The 20,771-nt window shown below is 34.6% G+C and overlaps 1 protein-coding gene across 1 annotated transcript in view; it reads right to left on the bottom strand.

Moving 5' to 3' along the window:
- Positions 1 to 9,578, bottom strand: part of LOC111053010 (suppressor of lurcher protein 1) — a 128,191-nt gene extending 118,613 nt beyond the window's left edge. Inside the window, exon 1 of the mRNA XM_039428195.1 lies at positions 9,398 to 9,578. Coding sequence (XP_039284129.1) covers positions 9,398 to 9,578 — 181 coding nt within the window. The remainder of the gene's footprint in view (positions 1 to 9,397) is intronic.
- Between the last annotated feature and the right edge of the window lie 11,193 nt (positions 9,579 to 20,771).

The raw sequence follows: 20,771 nt of genomic DNA, 5'->3' as shown, positions 1-20,771 counted from the left end.
GTTTACTATGGGTCGGATGGGAATGTTGGGTTTGTGTAATTTTGGGAGTGTTTGTAGGGTCGGTGCTGATGGGTGGATTTTGTTGAGTGTCCTTTTTTCTGTTGCTGATATTATATGTTTTGCATTGTTGATTGTTTTCTTTATGGTTATGTGGTATTCGTTTGTTGGGTCTGATTTGAGTTTTTTATGTTGTTTTTAGTAATGAAATCCATGGTTTTTTGGTCAAGGTCTTTTTTTGTATGATTACGGTGGTGTTCCCCTTATCTGCTTTGACAAATTTCAAGTTGTTATCATTTGCTTTATTCTGTAAATCTCTTATTATTTGGGCTTCATTGTTGAGGGAGTTTTGGTTTGTGTTTTGTTGCTTTTGATTACTTTTAATGTTTCAGTCTTAGTTCATCTTGAATATGGATTCAGTATGATGTATGGATGTCTCTGTTTCAATAACTATCTGTTTCAATGTGCCATTATTGAATTTGTAGGATAGGTTGTGTTTGAGGCCTTTGTCAAGAATATCAAGTTCTTTCTTTGTGAATTCTGTATTGTTAGGTTTACAGTTCTTTTGTAGAATTCATGGTTGGATTCAATGGCTGTGTGTGGAGGGGTTAGGTTAGCAATTTTCTTATTGTGTGTCTCTTCTATTTTTTTGGTTTTTGTTTAATCCAGTGATGGGTTGTGATGGCTAATTCTTGAAAGAAGTCATGTCCATAAGTGTAAGAGATTTCTAGGTGTAGTTTCAAAAGTTTGGAGTTGAGCAGTTCTTTTTGTTTGTATAGATCTTTGATGTTTTCTTTGATCATTATCTTTTCAGCTTTGGTTTTGGCAATTTTAGCAGGTCTGGAATCATTTTTAATTGTTTTGGCATACTTTGGAGTGAGATTTGAGTTGAGACATGTTTTGTTAAATTTAATGTGGAGTTGTTCTTCCTAACCTTAAACATTGTTGATCTGTAGTGAGGATCATTGCTTGTCTGGCAGAATTAAAGGTGATGATTCTGATCCATTCCGAGCTGCTTTGTATAAACACACTTTTTTCTATGTATTTTAACACGACATGCAGTCAATTATTGAGTAAATATTAAAAACTTTTACTTACTGACTGGAGTACTTTCAATTGCTTGGCAATCATTTTCAACAGTGTAGACCGGAAATGTTTTGATGGTTAGGAAGATTTGTGGTGTTTATTATGTGATCAAAAAGTTTGTGGATTTGAAATTCAGCTGTTCATTAGTATGTTGTTATTGTGTAGGATGGTGGCTTTATAAATTTCAAACTGTTCTGTTGTATTTAATTCATGTCCATTTCTTTTTACTTTCAATATTGTAAGGTTGGTATCTATGTTGTGTAGGTGTGCCCGGTTCATTTAAATGTGTTGCAAAAGCTGATTCTGTTTTGGTTTTAAGTGCGTTGATATGTTCTTTAAATCTAAGTTTGAATGATCGTCCAACAAATCCACCCATCAGCACCGACCCTACAAACACTCCCAAAATTACACAAACCCAACATTCCCATCCGACCATAGTAAACTACCGCGAAGCACCAGCCTACAAACTTGCAAAACACCTGGACCATACACTTAGAAAAGTAATTGATCTAAACAACAATACACACCTCAAAAACAGTGATGAGCTTATCTCAAAACTGAAAGACACTCACATTCCGTTCAACTCAACCCTAGCATCCTTTGATATAACAAACATGTACACCAACATTCCAATCGATGAAACTATATCCATAATCAGAGACCTCCTTACAAAAAGTAACTTACCAGTAGAAAAAAAAACCGATGAAATTATTGAAATCCTACAGACAATAACCAAACAAAACTATTTCACTTATGACAATAAGTTCTATCTACAAGATGAAGGTTTACCCATGGGGTCACCAATTAGTAGCTTACTTGCAGAAATATACATTCAAAACTTTGAAAACAAACACATCCTCAATAGTGAAATATCAAAGAAGATAGTTTTCTGGTATAGATACGTAGATGATGTCTTAATTCTCTTTAAGGGAAACCAGAGACAATGTGAAGTTCTCCGTAAACACATCAACAAGTTCAACAACAAAATACAATTCACCTGTGAATATGAACAAACAACTCTATAAACTTCCTCGACCTATCAATCACAAAAAATCCAGACCAAAAACTCAGCTTTAACATTTACAGGAAACCAACCACAACAGACACACTAATCCACAACTCCTCCAACCACCCAACACAGCACAAACATGCAGCATTCAGATCCATGCTCTATAGACTCAACAAAATACCCTTATCACCAGAAAACTACAAAAATGAGCTCAACACAATAAAATACCTAGCACAGAGTAATGGATATGACCCAAACATAATAGATAAACTAAACAAAAAAACAAAAGCAAAATCATATAAGCAAGAAACCAATCCAACAAATGAGAGAAAACACTTCATAGCACTAACATATATCAATAGTCAATCTAATAAAATTGCCAGAATTTTTAAAAAAAGCAGGCTACAAAGTGGCTTTCAAAACCAAAAATAAGCTGATGGCCACCCTCACCCCCAAAACCACCGACAACACCGACAAACACAACCTCCCTGGGGTATATAAGTTAAAATGTAATGATTGTGAAAAATTCTACATTGGCAGAAGTGGACGATCATTCAAACTTAGATTTAAAGAACATATCAACGCACTTAAAACCAAAACAGAATCAGCTTTTGCAACACATTTAAATGAAACCGGGCACACCTACACAAACATAGATACCAACCTTACAATATTGAAAGTAAAAAGAAATGGACATGAATTAAATACAACAGAACAGTTTGAAATTTATAAAGCCACCATCCTACACAATAACAACATACTAAATGAACAGCTGAATTTCAAATCCAACAAACTTTTTGATCACATAATAAACACCACAAATCTTCCTAACCATCAAAACATTTCCGGTCTACACTGTTGAAAATGATTGCCAAGCAATTGAAAGTACTCCAGTCAGTAAGTAAAAGTTTTTAATATTTACTCAATAATTGACTGCATGTCGTGTTAAAATACATAGAATAATATTGTATTCCAGTCTAATATTATGATATATTTTAATACGTAGCCTATAGCCTATTATGAGATATCAGCCTAAGATATTATGAAAATAATATTGTATTCCAGTCTAATATTATGAGATATTATGAGATATCAGCCTAAGATATTATTAGAATAATATTGTATTTCAGTCTAATAGTTCTTGGTAGTTTGGAACAGGAATGATGCTGGACCTGCACTTTACTATTTATTGTTTCAAATCCATTTGTTCCTGAAAACCTTGGAAAATTTCCAGACCCTAGCTTGAACTCTCAACCAAATTTGAATGTTTTCTGTCATTTTGTTATAGAAAAAGCAAAAACGACGATTTTCGGCGTTATTTCAAAGCCCTCCCAATACAAAATTTCGGCGTAATTGAGAAGCCCTCTGAAGAAAACAATGTCTTTGCTCTAGCTGAACTTCTGTACCAAACTTACAGATTTTCTCTCAATTAGTTCTTGAAAAATGTGAAAAACGCTAGAGAACGCTGGGAAAACGCAGTAAAACCGCTTATCTTGAGTGTATCTTTGGCTTGATTCTGAAGTCTTCTCAAGAAAAAATTTCTAGCCCTTACTGAACTTCTGTATTGAATTTGAACAATTAGTTCTTGAGAAGGCCTAGAAAACCCTAAAAAACCGCTGATCTTTGGCGGAACTTATTTCAAAAGCCTTCAAATACAACATTATTATACTTAAGTTTTTACTTGCTGATTAATTGATCTGAATGGTCGAAGAGTAGCTACGCATTTTTGTTTCATAGTAGAATTATTCTCGTTGCCATGCAGTGTTTAGATATGAGTCATGGAACACCTCCTGAATGAGATGAATCAATACCAAGATGTATTTCTCATGGAACAGGTTCTAGCGATGGATGATTAAATCAGTTACCCGTAGTCTTTGCTCTCAGAGTCCTCACAATCTATATATATATATATATATATATTATATATATTATATATATATATTGTTTTGTATATATATATATATATTATATATATATATATATTATATATATATATATATTGTTTTGTAGAGTGAGAGGACTGTATCTAAATTATTATTGTATTTAATGAAACTACTTGCCAAGCTGGAATTAAAAGAAATATTTACTGTGAGCAAAGCTATGGAAATTCTCAAATTAGTATAGATAATAGACTCACCAGTCGTAATTTTTATATGTGCCAAATTATCAATAAATTATAAGGTATTGGAATCGAAATACAGGATGGAATATAGAAATGAGAAGGATAAATACCTTTGGGAAAGGAAATACCTTTCTGATACTCTGATACTGTGGCCTGGCGATGATTACAAGCTGCTTGGCAATATTAATTTCACTGCTCCTTGCTTCTCCCAAATATTCACAACATTCATTAAACACTTCAATCAATTATTGACATATAATGTCCGGCCAGACAAATAACAAATAACAAATAAAGTGAGCCGGTACGGTCTGGCTTTGTACACTCTTGACTCAGTCTGTTTTTTCCCGACTGACAAGGAAGCCTGGGCTGACGACAGTTTTCGACAATCCACCGCCAGGAGGCAGCACCGCATGGAACAGCGCTACATCAACACGCTCAATTCAAGAATGGCCACAACATATAATATATATATATATATATAATATATATATATTATATATATATATATATATATATATATTATATATATATATATTGTGGAGCGTTTTTTTTAACGGCTTCACGTATGTAGAGTGAATCTTGCACTGAATCAATGGTTGAGGTTATAAATTTGGTAACTGCGTGCGTGGACGCTAAGTGTAGGCTACACCAGACTGGTTGATTCACTACAAGATTCAATACAATTGTCGGAATCGCGGGAGGCCTAAACGCTCGCTCACCCTTGATTCTTCTAATGACAGATTGTATAGTGATGAAATTTTTATAAGCAGTGTAGCGATCGCTAAACACTGAAGACGGATATCTTAAAATTATTACCTGTGAAGAATGAGCATACAAAATCATACAGGTCGAGCAAAAATCCCGATGTAGATAATTTACGGGACTGCATCTCTAATAAGTTCCGAAGATTAAGATAGGGTACAAGGACCAGATATCGTTCGGAATATATTTCGAGAACAGAGTCTTGTCGGGTTTTAAGCTCTATTGTAGGAAATTATATGATCTCTGGCTGCATCTGCTGTTCAGTTGATCTGTTCGCTCCTAAATCGAGGTTGGTAACAGATAAAAGCTGATATATGAGCAGGTAAGGACAAAGAATAAATATCTCGATCTGACCCCACTCGCTACATCCACTTAGACCTGTTCCAATATCCAGCTTAATTCAATTATTTCAATGATCGTATTCGATCGGTTCTTGATGATATAGAACGTATCAGACACAATAATTGACAGGCTTAAGAAATAATCGAACTCAGAAACGAATTAACAAAATTGAAATATATTATAATAAAATATATGATCACACTGCAGATTCAGAATTTGATTTACAGATTGATAATAATTTAGCATTGACAAAAAGAGTTAAAAATGTTCTTGTGCTTGCATGACACCATGCGTGATTCGACAGAATTTTACAATTGATAAAATTTAACAGTTTTGAAAAAACAGTGAAAAAATGAATTATAGAATATTTTTAAATGCTCGGGGGTCGTGGTTCTGGCAGCGGAGGATAGCTAATCAACTACAAGTTTGTATAAATTAAATATTGAACAAATTCTAGGCTCTTAACAACTAATAAGCGCTTGTCGGCGTGGCCAATAATTAACGAAGAAAAAATTTATGTTTCTGCACTGTAATATTTTTCGAAGCGTAGATTGGGGCCCCTTTAAACTTATAACTCACGTGAAATTCCTTGGCGGTCGTGGTTTTCTTCTTTAAAAATATTAATAAATTAATATTCTTATACAATTTTTATTATGTTTGAGACTGTTATACTTAATTTCTGCTGTTTTTATCAATAATATACTGTTCATGATATGACCTAGTTAGTTACAATAAGACTTGACATTATAATATAATTTCTTAAGTAATAAATAATTTCAACGATAATACATACATTTTTATTTTTTATTCGAAATTCTTGGTCCTTTATTGATAGTTTTTATAATTTTTAGAAATGATATTATACCTTGCGTGAAGCCGGCATGACATTTGACAATACTTTGAATCAGTCAGCTGCGTTCGAACTGCTTTAAAAACATCTGATCGATAGTAAACAAAGTGTAACCTCAAAATTCAATGAACAATTCATAAATAATTCGTGCTTTATTTGCAGAATAATTATAATTTATTGAATAATTTTCTAGAAAATATTCAGTACAGAACGGTACTCTTATCAATATACAGTTACTGATAAGTAAGCTTTATCGCTCGGTCGCGAACTATTCCTTTAGCAAATTCTTTCATTTTAAAAGGTAATCACAATTTTCTCTCTTCTCATGAGATCTATTTGAAAGATTCATCACAATATATATGTATATATATATATATATATATATATATATATATATAAATATAGAGAGAGAGAATTGAATTGAATTGAATTGAATCGCTGCCTTTATTAAAACCTAGGAGGGCGAAGTTAGGGCGCAGCCGGCCCTCTCTTACACTTAACCTCCATACAATTCTAAGTTACAACTAAAACAACATCATAAACAATGAACTAAAGTAAAAGAAAACAATAACTTAGAAAATTTACAAGAAAAATATATATAAATATAATAACTATATTTAATTTTTTATTATATTATAATTATTTATAATTATATATAATATAATAAAAAAAAAAAAAGAGAAAACTCGAACTCCTTTCGAATTTGAGTACGTAAAGGTGGTTATGCAGAAAGGAAGAAGAGAAAGTGAATACAGTTGAGAATTTTCAGTCCAAATCCATAGATTATTCCGGTAGAAGAAAGGGAAGAAGGGAGAAGAAAGAAAAGAAAGGAAGAGAGAAAGAAGGAAGAAAGAGAGGAACACACACACACACACACACACATATATACACTATATAGACTTGAATTACGGGTTAGGGAGCATTCCAGCCGAGTCCACCACCTCTGATCCACCGCAAGACAGCCGCGCCGAACCGGCGACGTCCCTCAACTAGCTTCAGCTCAGCAGGCAAAGAATTCCATAAACTACAGGCTGTCACAAGGAACGACTTATTGAACATAACAGTCTATGTGTTGGGACAGCCAGCAGATGGGATCCATGCCGCGTTCCTCCACGGCAAAATCACCCAAGTAACGGTACTCCACTGCCAGATACTTAGGCGTTTTGGTTTTCAATATCTTATGCAGGAAGCACAAAGCATGATGTGATCTACTCTCACGCAGCTTCATGAGTTCAAGTCTGTTAAAGTATTCGGTCACATGGTCGTCACGTCTCAGGTTGAAGATAAAGCGAACACAATAATTATGTGCACGCTGCATCCTCTGCAAAAGTTGAACTGTCATGTCAAGAGTCACAATGTCACAGTAGTTGAAGATTGGGAAAATCAGAGTCTTGACCAGCATAACCTTTGTAGGAAAGGGAATGAAGTCAGAGATCCTCTTCAATGTCATGATCCCCCCAATGACCCTGTTACAAGTCTGAGTCACGTGGCTGGTCCAGTCAAGAGTCCTTGTCATTGTCAGTCCCAAATTTTTCACGTCAGAACTGTATTCCAATTGTATGTTATTCAATGTTATGTATGGTCCGTTAGATATGTCAATTGTGTTTAAAAGTCTTGAGTAACCTATCACTATAGATTTCGATTTTGTCTCGTTAATTTTTAGTCCATTATTCTCAGTCCACTGTACCAAACGAGTCAAGTCAGCATTGACCTCATCAACTGTGACGCCAAAGTCATTTTTCTTGCAGTGTCGGTATATTTGTAAATCGTCTGCATACAGGTGATGTCTGGTCGTAAGTAGAGTGCTTGTCACGTCATTTATGTAAATGCTGAACAATAGAGGACCCAATACCGAACCCTGAGGAACTCCTCTGTTCACTTCACGCCACCGTGAAGAGGCATCCCCAACTCTCACACACTGACACCGACCCCGAAGATAGGACCTCACCCATGCCACAGTGGAGTTGGAAAAACCTAATTTTCTGAGTTTGTAGAGTAGAGTAGGATGGAAAATACTGTCGAATGCCTTGCTAAAATCTATTAGGACTAGAACTGTTAGCTCTCTATTATCCATGGCCCTACGGATGTCATCAGTTACTCTCAGGAGTGCAGAGGTGGTGCTATGACCACTACGGAACCCCGATTGAAAGTCACCAATCAATCCAGAGCCATGAACAACGAAGTGCTCAATGAGAGTGAACAATGATTTCCAGAACCTTTGACAAGACGGACAATAAGCTAATAGGCCTGTAATCAGATGGAGAGAGAGGGTTAGGGATCTTGTTCAAGGGGATCACAATAGATGACTTCCAGCCATCAGGAAAAACCGACGTTAAAAGTGAGGTATTGATTAAATGAGTGAGGAAAGGAAGGATGAGAGGAAGGATGATTTTGATAAATTTGATTGGGATACCATCTGCACCAACAGCATTACTCTTTACTCTATGAACAGCCAAGAAGACCTCTTGCTCCGTGACATTGGAGAAGTAGAAATCCTCATTTTGATGACAATCAGGCAGAGAGTCAAAGTGAGCACGAGCTTGGTCCAAACTTACAGGGATGTCAGTGAAGAAATCATTGAGATCATCCAGCGAGTGAGCAACAGTCGGTACCTGCCTCTCCTTGCCAGCCCCAATCTCCCTCAGAGCACGCCACAAAGATGAAGTTGATGATCGCTTTGAGGAGATCAAGTCTCGGTAAAATGTAGCTTTAGAATTTCTAATTTTTTGCTTGCAAGAGTTTCTCAAACGCTTATAATGATTGAAATCATTAGGGCTTTTTGACGCTCTTGCTTTTTTGCACCAATAATCTCGATCCCTCATCAGCTGGCGTATCTCATCAGTGAGCCATGGAGCAGAATCCCTGGTTATTCTACGATTTTTCAAAGGAACATGTTTTTCAAAAAGAGAGATTATATTGTGATTCAAAATGTTCAACATAACATTAACATCGTTAGTATGGAATATGTGTAGCCAGTCAAGGTTAATTGCATCATTAAACAAGCTGTGGTAGTTAATATTCTTATAATCCCTATAAGTGATTATTTTAGGTTTAGGCTTAGGCCTCTTGATATTATAGACAAGAAATATCATATCATGTGCTGAAAGGCCTGGAAAAGGGATCTGCCCATGGCACACAGCTGACTTCTTATCAGCAACTGCAATAAGATCAAGCAATGTGTCAGAGGTGGATGTATGGTGCGTAGCTTGGAGAGGCAGCAAGGTCATACCATTCGCAAAAAACATAGTGGTCAGTTGTATTTTGTCATGAGTATCAGGTCCAAGTAAGTCAGTATTGAAGTCACCCATGATAGCCACATGTTCATAGGGCACCATCAGCTCAAGTAGTGCTTCCTCAAATTCTGACATATACCCAATATGAGGCGGCCTGTAGCAAACTGCTATTAACATTTTAACTCCGTTACACTTTACCTCAATAAACATGTATTCAGGTCTAGCTGCACGGGAGGTATCAGAGGAAAACTTATGAACAGGCAACAGAGAACGCTTGACAAACGCGGCAACCCCTCCCCCATTCTTGTGTAACCGGTCATTCCTAATGAGCACATAATCCTCTAGTGCGACAAGTCGATTAGGGATTGTCGGTTTTAGCCAGGTTTCAGATATAAGAATGATGTCACAATCTTTGCCCTCGAAAGTGTGCCTAAATTCATCTATATGGCAGAGAAGGGATTGTGCATTGACATGAGCGACTTTAAGACGATCAGGGAAAGGAGAGACAGCCCGCTTGAGGGCATCGCCGACACTCAGCGCGGCCGCGCCATCATCCTGCTGTATAGACAAGGTGGCTGCGACGAAGCAGCAAGGCAGAAGAGAGGGGTGAAACGGCGAAACAACAAGAAGATACAAAAAAGACACTTACCACATTCATACTGACACACACACACAAAGAAAGAAATGAGAAAAGAAATATAGAAATCATATGAGATAAAAGAAAAACAAAATCAAGTGAAGAAGTCGAGCGCTATGAACAATAGGATAACGCTGTATTAGATGGTCAAGGCGGTTCGGCTCCATTGATGCAAGCATACTAATACTGTTGATCAAATACAAGTACCACGGAATAGCGAATATTGAGAAGAAAAAAGAAGCAGAAGGCTGATACTCTGATACTGTGGCCTGGCAATGATTACAAGCTGCTTGGCAATATTAATTTCACTGCTCCTTGCTTCTCCCAAATATTCACAACATTCATTAAACACTTCAATCAATTATTGACATATAATGTCCGGCCAGACAAATAACAAATAACAAATAAAGTGAGCCGGTACGGTCTGGCTTTGTACACTCTTGACTCAGTCTGTTTTTTCCCGACTGATAAGAAAGCCTGGGCTGATGACAGTTTTCGACAATCCACCGCCAGGAGGCAGCACCGCACGGAACAGTGCTACATCAACACGCTCAATTCAAGAATGGCCACAACATATATATATATATATATATATAAATATATATAGAGAGAGAGAGCACATAACTGAAAACATTTTAAAGTTTTATAATATAAATTGCGTAATTTTGCGTTTTCTCAGTTATTTCATCAAGTAATAGACAGAAAATTTTCAAATTTGGTACAGAAGTTTAGCTAGGAACTAAAAACTTTGTGATGAGGTGATTTTAATATTTCATCAAAGGTACGCCCAAAATAAGCGTTTTTTCAGCTTTTCTGCGTTTTCTCAGTACTTTGACTTTCTGATGGAATGAAGCATGCTCAAATGAAAAATGCTAGATGGATAAGGCGAGCGAAGCGAGCCTGACGGCTAGTCAACTTATAAAGATCATATCAAGAACTTTTTTCATATCAATTCCTATAGAATTTTGATAGTATGATATTATTTACATAAGGTAACGATTCATAACAGAGCTCCTGCGATTCTATAGCAAAACTATGAAGTATTCTGTCGGTTCATTGCAGTGGCACCAACACAGCATGCGCTCAAATTATATTGGACGTCATACCAAGCTATCGAACTTTCCCCTGTATAAACTTTACCTTATAATATTGCATAACTGTGACTTAATTGATGAATATTCCAATTTTCCAGCAAATTTCCTTTTTTCTCTCACATTCGACTAGAATATTTCAATTGGGGTAATCAGCTTCCCAGTTATATTTCACAGCCCTTACGAGTTCAAATTATATACTACTCTGATGAGCATTTTATTCTATTAAGAATATTGAACTTGCCACATTTTCAAAGAATCAGATGAATCAAACATTTCATAAATTTTGTATACTTTGTACATATACATAGATGTTTGAATGTACGATTTTTTGTTTTTGAATACATCATTTCTGTTTGTCAAGTTCCATATCTGGTAGATTCTAACATTTTGCCAAATTTGACGCTTCAAATTAGCCCTTGAGGTTCAAAGCTATCTTTGGATTCTTAATATTAGGTCGTGAAATTACTCTTTTTCTCCACCATTGGAAACGACTGTTACACCTATCAAATTGAGTTGGGACATAGTTCTGTGGGAAGAGGAAATGCAAGCTTTAATATTCCCAAATACTAGAGTATTTTTCATCTCTAATGGTTAAACAGTACAGTTGAAATATCTCAACCCTGCGTCTTCCCGGACGCACGTAAGCAAACTCCAATTTTCCAATGGGAAAATAAATTTTTCACGATAAAAATTGACTCATAAAATTGAACTTCGTGATCACTAGAGTCTCATTGAGAAAATCTGAGTTCTTCACTGTTTTTAGAAATCAAGTTAATGAATAAAAAATGACACAATATATTATATTATTTCTCAATATTAACCCACTTATAGATGACACATTTATAGATATTAAAACATTTTATTATCACATTTATAGATATCAAATTTATTATCCAAGTCAATGAATCATACCTCCATCTATAATAATTCTCATCAATTTGAGTCAATAGAATTAATTTTGATTGGTCTCTAACTATGTACTATAATGATGATAAAAAATCTTATGATCAGTTATAGTTGAGCCGATGAACTGTCTTCAATTTCACGTTTCCATAGAATGGACTGAAGCGCTGCAGACACACTTTGCCACTGTAGAGTTCCAAAATTGTTCTCACCTAAGTTCTCCCTGTTCTCGTTGAAATAAAAAAGAGCACAAGGAAGCCTGGCGAATAAGAACAGAGTGGAATTTCGGCTGCGCTTGAAATTTATTACCCTTGAATTCACCTTCCTTCCAGCGCTCAGAATGGATGCAGAGGCAAATGGAAAAGAGATAGAAATTGCGTTGCAAGTACATAAAGTCCAGTGGAAGAATGGAAACAGTGAGAGAGCAGCCAGAATAGGAAATTCATGGAGTTGAACAGTCGATTAATATTCTGTTCTCTTCCTTCATCAATCACCATTTTGTTAGGCTGATGATTATTATTTTCCCAATGTGAACTATTGGCTGTATATCAGACCTCAATTAATTGATAATATCATAGAATGCTCTGAAAATGCACTGAGACGCTGGAAACTCCACAGATGATGAATCTATCAAAATGTTTTCCTTCCAAGAAAGAAAGATGGCATATATAAAAACCAATATTTGGTGTATTTACCAATTGGTGTATGGCCCAATAATTGAATAATTCATACAGACATGTAGAGTTTTTTCTTAACAAAATATAAACACAATAGTATATATTTCACTGAAATGTTTTCATTCATACAAAACACAGGTTCTAATGCTTGAGTCATCATCGGTTAAGCCTCGCACATACACATCAAGTTCTGTTCGTACGGTATTTTGCCGTCCTAAAATACTATTAGATTAAACAGATGATTTCAAACAGATGATGTTTGTCAAGTTCCGTTCAATCTGATAATGATATGAGAATTCATAAGGACGACAAAATATTGTACGAACAAAAATCAATGTGTGTGCTGGGCTTTAAAGATTGAGTTTGAACTGACATTATTGGTACCTGTTGTAATAAGGTCTGTTAGTGAGTTGGATGAATAAAAATCATGGAGTATTTATTTGAAAAATGATTCATTGAAACATAATTGTTCTGTATTTGCAAGGCACCAGTAGGCCTGATGGTAAATTATCTTCTTGATCTTCCTTGCATTCAAAATAATAGCATATTATCTCTCTTAAGGCTATCGCACATAGCAGATGACAGAGTTCGAGGAAGAATCCCTCCTCAGGTGTTCGAATGCTGCATCGCACATTGATGTCCCTCTTTTTGCATTATGTCCTCATCATTTATGCCAACATTCGTATGAAGACGTTTGGTTTTTGTTCGTCCGCCTGCATACATATTTCTGCTGTATGTGCGTTCACTTTTAGAATACAAAACTGTGCTAAGAAACCAATTGGAATCACTCCAAACAAAATACATAATTTTGTAATTGATATCAATAAGTAATGATCCAATACTCTCAAAACTAAGAACTTTATATTATAAGAATGCATAGTATATTTGCTATGACATAGTGTTTAAATAGTCAAAATTGTAATGTATTTTCCAAATGGAATCAATAATTGAGCTGATATCTTTAGTCCCTTCAAGAGTATTAAGCCATTGCTCCTTATTCACAACAAATTCAAGCATACACAAGCACACAGCTCACACTGCTTCATATTGAATTTCTGACTCACCAAGGCCATGCTCATTAATACAAATCGCGATTGTTGTTAAATAATCTCAAATAAGAGATTCACAATGATTAGCTGTATGTTGGTGGTTTTTTGGCAAAGATTTGAACTAAAAAGCTCACTTATCTACCACAGACCCTCATATTAATCTCGAAGAGAGATCCTCTATTTCATTTTGATTTGTTTTCATGAAAGAGGATATAGCAAGCGCTAATAGGGAATAGTGGAACTCATCCCAGTAGTCTTTGCTTTTGCCTCTGTAAATTGAAAATTATCTTCAGCAGAACTCAAGGGAGTGCCTCCACTGCAATTAAGTAGAAAGATACGAAGAAAGTCCCGAGAAATACTTTCTTCCTCCTACAAAACGAAATCTCTCATTCAACTCCACTCGTGTGAAGTTGATTAAAAGCTCCTACTCACGTCATAATGATTCGACGTAAGTTTCAATGTAGTGGAATGGTCACGGAGAACATAAGAGTAGTCTGTCTGACCATATATCTGTTTCACTACCACTTCAATTCTCTTGTAGTAATTATCACACGTCATTAAATGGATGAATGTTTGTCATAGTTTCGAGACCAAGCCATTCAGTTGAGGAAGTTCATGACCCGAAAACTTCGCTAATGGACACAGAGGGTGAATTCCTTCAGTTCTCACTCTCTTTTCAACAATTCAAGAATTCCCTTGTATCAATATTTGTTACTAATAGGTCTTCCCTCCATTCAAAGGCCCAGTTGCACAAAAGCCGAGAACCAATCAGAGAAGGCTTTTTTGATAAGACGGCCTCTCAGATTGGTTCTGGTGGAATTAACCACGATTAAAATTTAACTGGCTTTTGTGCAACCAGCACAAAGTCTCTCTGAAGTTTGTAAGAGATAGAAAATACTGTTTTGAGGGTTTTGTAGATGTTTTGTAAATGAGGGTATTCCTCAATTCTCATCCCATTGATGGGAATAGATGATCCTACTATTCGTGATTGAAATACGAACCACCAGGTGAGTGAGGAAAAGGCAGATGGAAACTCCATCTTTTGCAAATATAATCGAATCATGAATATTACATGACATAATTATGTTAATAAATCTCTAAAGAAGGTTAATAATGCATCGGAACATAATAAGAACAGATTATTCCTACATTCATGATACGTAGCACTGTATAAATTATCAACTGTCAATAATTTACGATTATTATTATTCATACTAAAGTTCAATTATTAAACTTCTCTCCAAGTAAGAAATAATTGAAAAGCTTCATTATTGTTTGAGAACAGAGGGAGAAGAGAGAGAGAGAGAGAGAGAGTGTGAGAGAGATAGATTTAGATAGATTTTATTTTACAATTGTTACTAGGTTTGTCGCCTATGGTAACATGGTTACAAAATTACAGTTTTACAAATCATCTTGAATGATAACACAGCTACATAACATGATTTTATTAAATTCTCATAATAATAAGCGATATAATAATACATAGATAATAATTCTATATAACTCTAAAATAATTAATAAAAAATGTAAGATACATAACAATACATACAATCAACGAAAATAAGATGCCATTAGGTATGATTTACAGGTATTAGTAGGTGTCAATCAAACGCTCCAATACTCCAGCAATACGAGCAAAATAATATTGTTACTGTACAACGATTATTGCAAATTTCCAATAAAAAGTATTCACAACATCTACAAAAAGATTGTGGCGAAAACATATCTAAGTAGTCTCGTTCAACAGAGCATCGAGCCTGGACCTGAACGTACCCAAGGTTGCCGCAAAAATAACATCATTGGGCAGATCGTTCCAAAGAGAGAGAGAGAGAGAGAGAGAGAGAGAGAGAGAGAGAGAGAGAGAGAGTGAGCGAGAGAGAGAGAGAGCGCGTGAGAGAGAGCGAGTGAGAGGGATGGAATTGCTTTCAGCAATCGACAAGCTTACTACAAAAAATGCAATCGAAGTGGTGACCACGATAATCATCACAATGCACTTGCTAAATTTTTCACAAATAAATAGAGTTTATGAAAAAATTGTTGTATAGTCTATGTTTTGGATATGGCCCGAAGGCAAAGAAATTATTATATATATAACATAAGTAATAGTTTAATATTTTGGCACGGTCTATTTGAGCATTGAATGGCGGAGGACTAGAATATTCAAATTTTATGCAAATTTGAAAATCGGAAATGAGAATTGTAAAATTGAGAAACGAGAACCACACTCGCCTGCCAAATGCCACCATGAGAGGTCACTAAAAATTATAGAGCGTAATACCTTGCTATATCTTGTAATAATTTAAAGTTAAATTGAATTACTAAATTTCTTATAAGAGTTTGTGATGTTCTTATAAAGCAAAAGTCATTTTCATTTTTAAATAATTTTGTAACCCCTTGGAAGAGACGACTCCGGCTACAATAATCCAGGACCACCAGGAGTTGGATCGACATCAGCAGCTCATAAGAAAATTTCGACACGTGAGTGAAAAATATTGAAATAGTGATAGGGTGCCCTCAGTGCTTCGAAATTAAATAAGAATCAAAGCTAGCTCGTCGAAAGGGTTTTCTTATGAATTAAGAATTTGGTAAAAAATACTTGCGCAAGTAAATGTAGTATTAAAGGTATTTTATTGGAAAATGACGAGTCAATCTACATATCAGAAGTCCTTTAAATCAAAGAAGTATAAAATCTAGGCTGTTAATACATATTCACATGATCTTTAATTTCTGCAATATAATTTGCGATAGTTTGTTGTAGCTCTGATTCACTAGATGAATTGCTCTATTTATTCCGTCAGGTGCCGAATCTCGTACCCTGAGATAAAATATATATTCATTACAAAGAAATCTATTAGATACCATAGAATTAAATATATATATTTGGATTATTGGTTGTCAATTTATCAAGCTGATTTTTAAGAAATCTATTTTTAATGGAATTGTCCAAGTCGACAAGTATTAGCAAGCTGATATCGCAGCTACATGCAAATAGATGCATATATGATCATAAAATAAAAGCACATGGTAGCGTTTCGTGCTGTAGAATTTAGAGAATAGTATTTAGCCTGTGATATTTTATTGATTTCGATTATTGTTCTATCTTATATTATATATTTTTTATCGCTCTATATATTTTTGCTCTGATTTATTTTTTGCAATATTTGTTAATATATGTATTAAATTGTTTATGGTGTGCGATTTATTTTTTTATTCCTCAATACTATAGGATAAGTACCATATATATATATATTTTTTAATGAATTATCAGAATTATAGTGGAAGCTCATATCTGGGCCTATAAAGATTTTCATGAGACTGTATCCTATGAAAAACCACGACCTAATTTTTATAATTGTTGAAATATTTCATGCTCTACCGACTGATGCCAAGCAGGAGGCTTATCGTTATTTAAATATAAAAAAATAACGTGACAAACTCTAAAATAATTAATAAAAAATGTAAGATACATAACAATACATACAATCAACGAAAATAAGATGCCATTAGGTATTATTTTTACCATTAGTAGGTGTCAATCAAACGCTCCAATACTCAAACGCTCGCAAAACGAGCAAAATAATATTGTTACTGTACAACGATTATTGCAAATTTCCAATAAAAAGTATTTTACAACATCTACAAAAAGATTGTGGCGAAAACATATCTAAGTAGTCTCGTTCAAGAGAGCATCGAGCCTGGACCTGAACGTACCCAAGGTTGCCGCAAAAATAACATCATTGGGCAGATCGTTCCAAAGAGAGAGAGAGAGTGTGAGAGAGAGAGAGAGTGAGAGAGAGAGAGAGGGGGAGAGAGAGAGAGAGTGTGCGAGAGAGAGAGAGAGCGTGAGTGAGAGCGAGTGAGAGGGATGGAATTGCTTTCAGCAATCGACAAGCTTACTACAAAAAATGCAATCGAAGTGGTGACCACGATAATCATCACAATGCACTTGCTAAATTTTTCACAAATCAATATTGATTTCATTTATTGTACAAATAGAGCAACTGAATTTTAAAACAATTGAAATGTGATTGCGATGTACATCATTAGTGAAACACCTACGGACTCCTAATTGAATTATTGTTTCTATCTACAGTATATCATGGAAGATTTGATGGGAACCGACTAGTTGATTGAGTTTGTAAACAACTCGAAATCATGTTCTCACTCAACGAGTTCCAATACAACAGACTATCAAAATATTTTCGAGATCAAAATTTTGGGCTGTATTTATGGAAGATTCTTGGTACTTGTTATTGGTTGCCAGGCAAGAAACTTCTTCTGCTGAAAACATTCTTGAAATTTTTTATAGATACGGCCCTTGTAATCAATTCATACTAGCTTTTCCTCGATTTGAAAGTGATCCTTATTCCTTACAGGAATTGACGCATAGTATCAGAATTTACGCATACCACAAGAAGTAAAGACTTATGAAGCAAATACAAAGAATTCAATTAATCTAATTATAGCTCATCAAATAAAAACATTTAGAATCTTGTAATTTGATAATTTCAGAATCTTTTCTTGTGTTTCTTGACACGCTTATAATGTAGTACAACAATCAAATTTACTGTTGAAATATGTCTCAACTATGGGAATATTGGGTCAACTTGAAAGTTCTCCGAAGAACTTGGCTAAGTCAAGATTAATCGATCGACCGGTTCTTCCCTTCAAGTAGCTGAACTACGTGATGGAACACCCCTTCCCACCTCTATCACCCACCATTAACAAACTTGGGGATTCGAGCTTAGTTCAGCTACATCTTTCTGCGAGCGGAAACCTTTGCGATACTTTCAAACACAGAAGTTGATTGGAGCTTCGTTACTCAAACACTCTTTTCACTAAAGTTATCTTTGATTTACAACTATTCAGAAGTTTATTAGTGTTCTCGACAAAATGATTACTTGGAATTGTTGGTGTTTCACTCCCCATTCCCTCCTCATTTCCAATAAATTCTTAGTAGAATGGCTCTACTGACTCCAAGTCTTTTTCTGATACTGTTAGCTTGTATCCGATCATCAATCAATCAATCATCTCACCCAAAGAAAGAATTCGATAACTGTGAGATTATCAAAATAATCAAGTCAATCCCACTAGATTGAGTTAATGAGAATTTTTAATATAGTGAAATAGGTAAGCCAGATAACTGTCATAAATTGATGAAAATCATGAATTGTACATAGAATTTTGACTATAAATAGTGTGACATTCTGAATTTATTGAAACCATGAAATGGAATAAATTGAAGAAATAGAAGATATTATTATTGTTAAAAGTTAGAAAGAGTATCAAATGTACTGTTACCTGCCAAGCGATAAAGCTCACTTATCTACAGCTGAGACTGAGATAAGAGCACCGTTCTATATGGCATATTTTGAAGGAATTATTTATTGAAAAATTGTAACTCATTGCGAATGATTTATAAATTGTTTGGAGTCAACCATCAAATTTAGAGGTTGCAACATTGTTTACATTACTGAACAGATATTTTGAATGCAGTCAAAAAATTGGCTAAATGATTCTTTGTGCCACTGACTTTAAAATGAAAATGAAGATATAATTACTTCTAAAACTAATAAATTATTTCAAAAAGGATAAGAAGTACAAAACATAAAAATATTTATCATTGTTAAAATTATTCATTAATAGAAATATACAACATGTAAATATACAACATATACAAAATGTAATAAAAGCGTGCAAGATCATGATACAAGCATTATCATTGATAAGAGCAGCAATAATCATTTTTTGTCAAATATTTATCACATTGTATACAAATTTAATACTTAACATGAGGAAAGGCACAACAGGCTCATGCCCAAAACTGTCTCATTCCCAATTTATACTATAATACTGTCCAAATCAAAATGTTGATTAGAATAAATGTTATTTATGATTAGAATAAGAATCTTCTGTATGAAATGTTGATGTTAAATGATTATTCTGAAATTAACCAAACGGATTGATGTATGAATTTCTGTGACCAGTCTAAGCCAATCATAAGTCAGAAAAATAACACCAAAAAGGGATGACATTCAAACATGGTAGTCTAATTCGTTATCAGCGACTAAACAGGTCTTATCATATGTGGTAACACATTGTATGTTGTATAAGGGGGAATATGAAGAAAGTTTGTTTGTTCATAAAGGCAGATAATTCAAGTTTTTTCATTGTAAAACAAGAACTATTTTCTTACTCATGTGTGACGTAATGTCTATGTCATACTAATTCTACCAATAGCAGAATTTCTATGCAAATTAAGTAAGATGGAACTATTCAGCCGAAAACTTAGAGAAGCAAGACACTCCCTTTTGGTGCCTTCACCGTAAAGACCCTTATTTGAAAGTTACCATTTTGTCAGTGAGATTCTTGTTCGTTCACATTTATATATTTTTAATTGTAAAGCAATACTCGAGGCGATACTATTTGTTACATTTTAAATCATTTTTTCAATTGATTGCTTTCTGGGAATTTAATTTTCAATTGTTCATTATTTAATTGGGGGAGGAAAAAATCAATTTTAAAATTCCCCACGTGCTGAGGACCGAAGCTTGGAAGAGCCGTCGATTGTATAAATTAATTTAAAGAAACCACTACACCAGGAAGGATCACGTGAGTTATCTTTTTATTTATGGGGCCCCACCCTTCGTTTCGAAAAAGTGCAGAAATTATTTCAATTTTACTTTGTTAAATGATCGACAAGCGCTTTTAGTAGTAAGAATCATACTGAATCAGAATTGTAATTTATGTGGTTGATTAACTGTCCTCATCTGCATGAACCACGACCTTGACTGTGTCTCAGATATTGTAATCTTTTGTGAAATCATTTTTAGAAATTTAATTTCCTTTATAAGAATTTTTAAACTCTGTAAAATCGTGCATGATAGCACAGCATCATAGCACAAGCTCAATTAATTATGTCGACATTGAATTATTTGAAACCTGTTTATCAAATTCTGGAACTGCACTGTTTGTCACTTATTATTATAATTTCATTATATCATTTCGCA

Source organism: Nilaparvata lugens, chromosome 1 (assembly GCF_014356525.2).
Source record: "Nilaparvata lugens isolate BPH chromosome 1, ASM1435652v1, whole genome shotgun sequence".
NCBI classification, from domain to species: Eukaryota; Metazoa; Arthropoda; class Insecta; order Hemiptera; family Delphacidae; genus Nilaparvata; species Nilaparvata lugens.
This window is presented reverse-complemented; position numbering and strand designations above follow the sequence as displayed.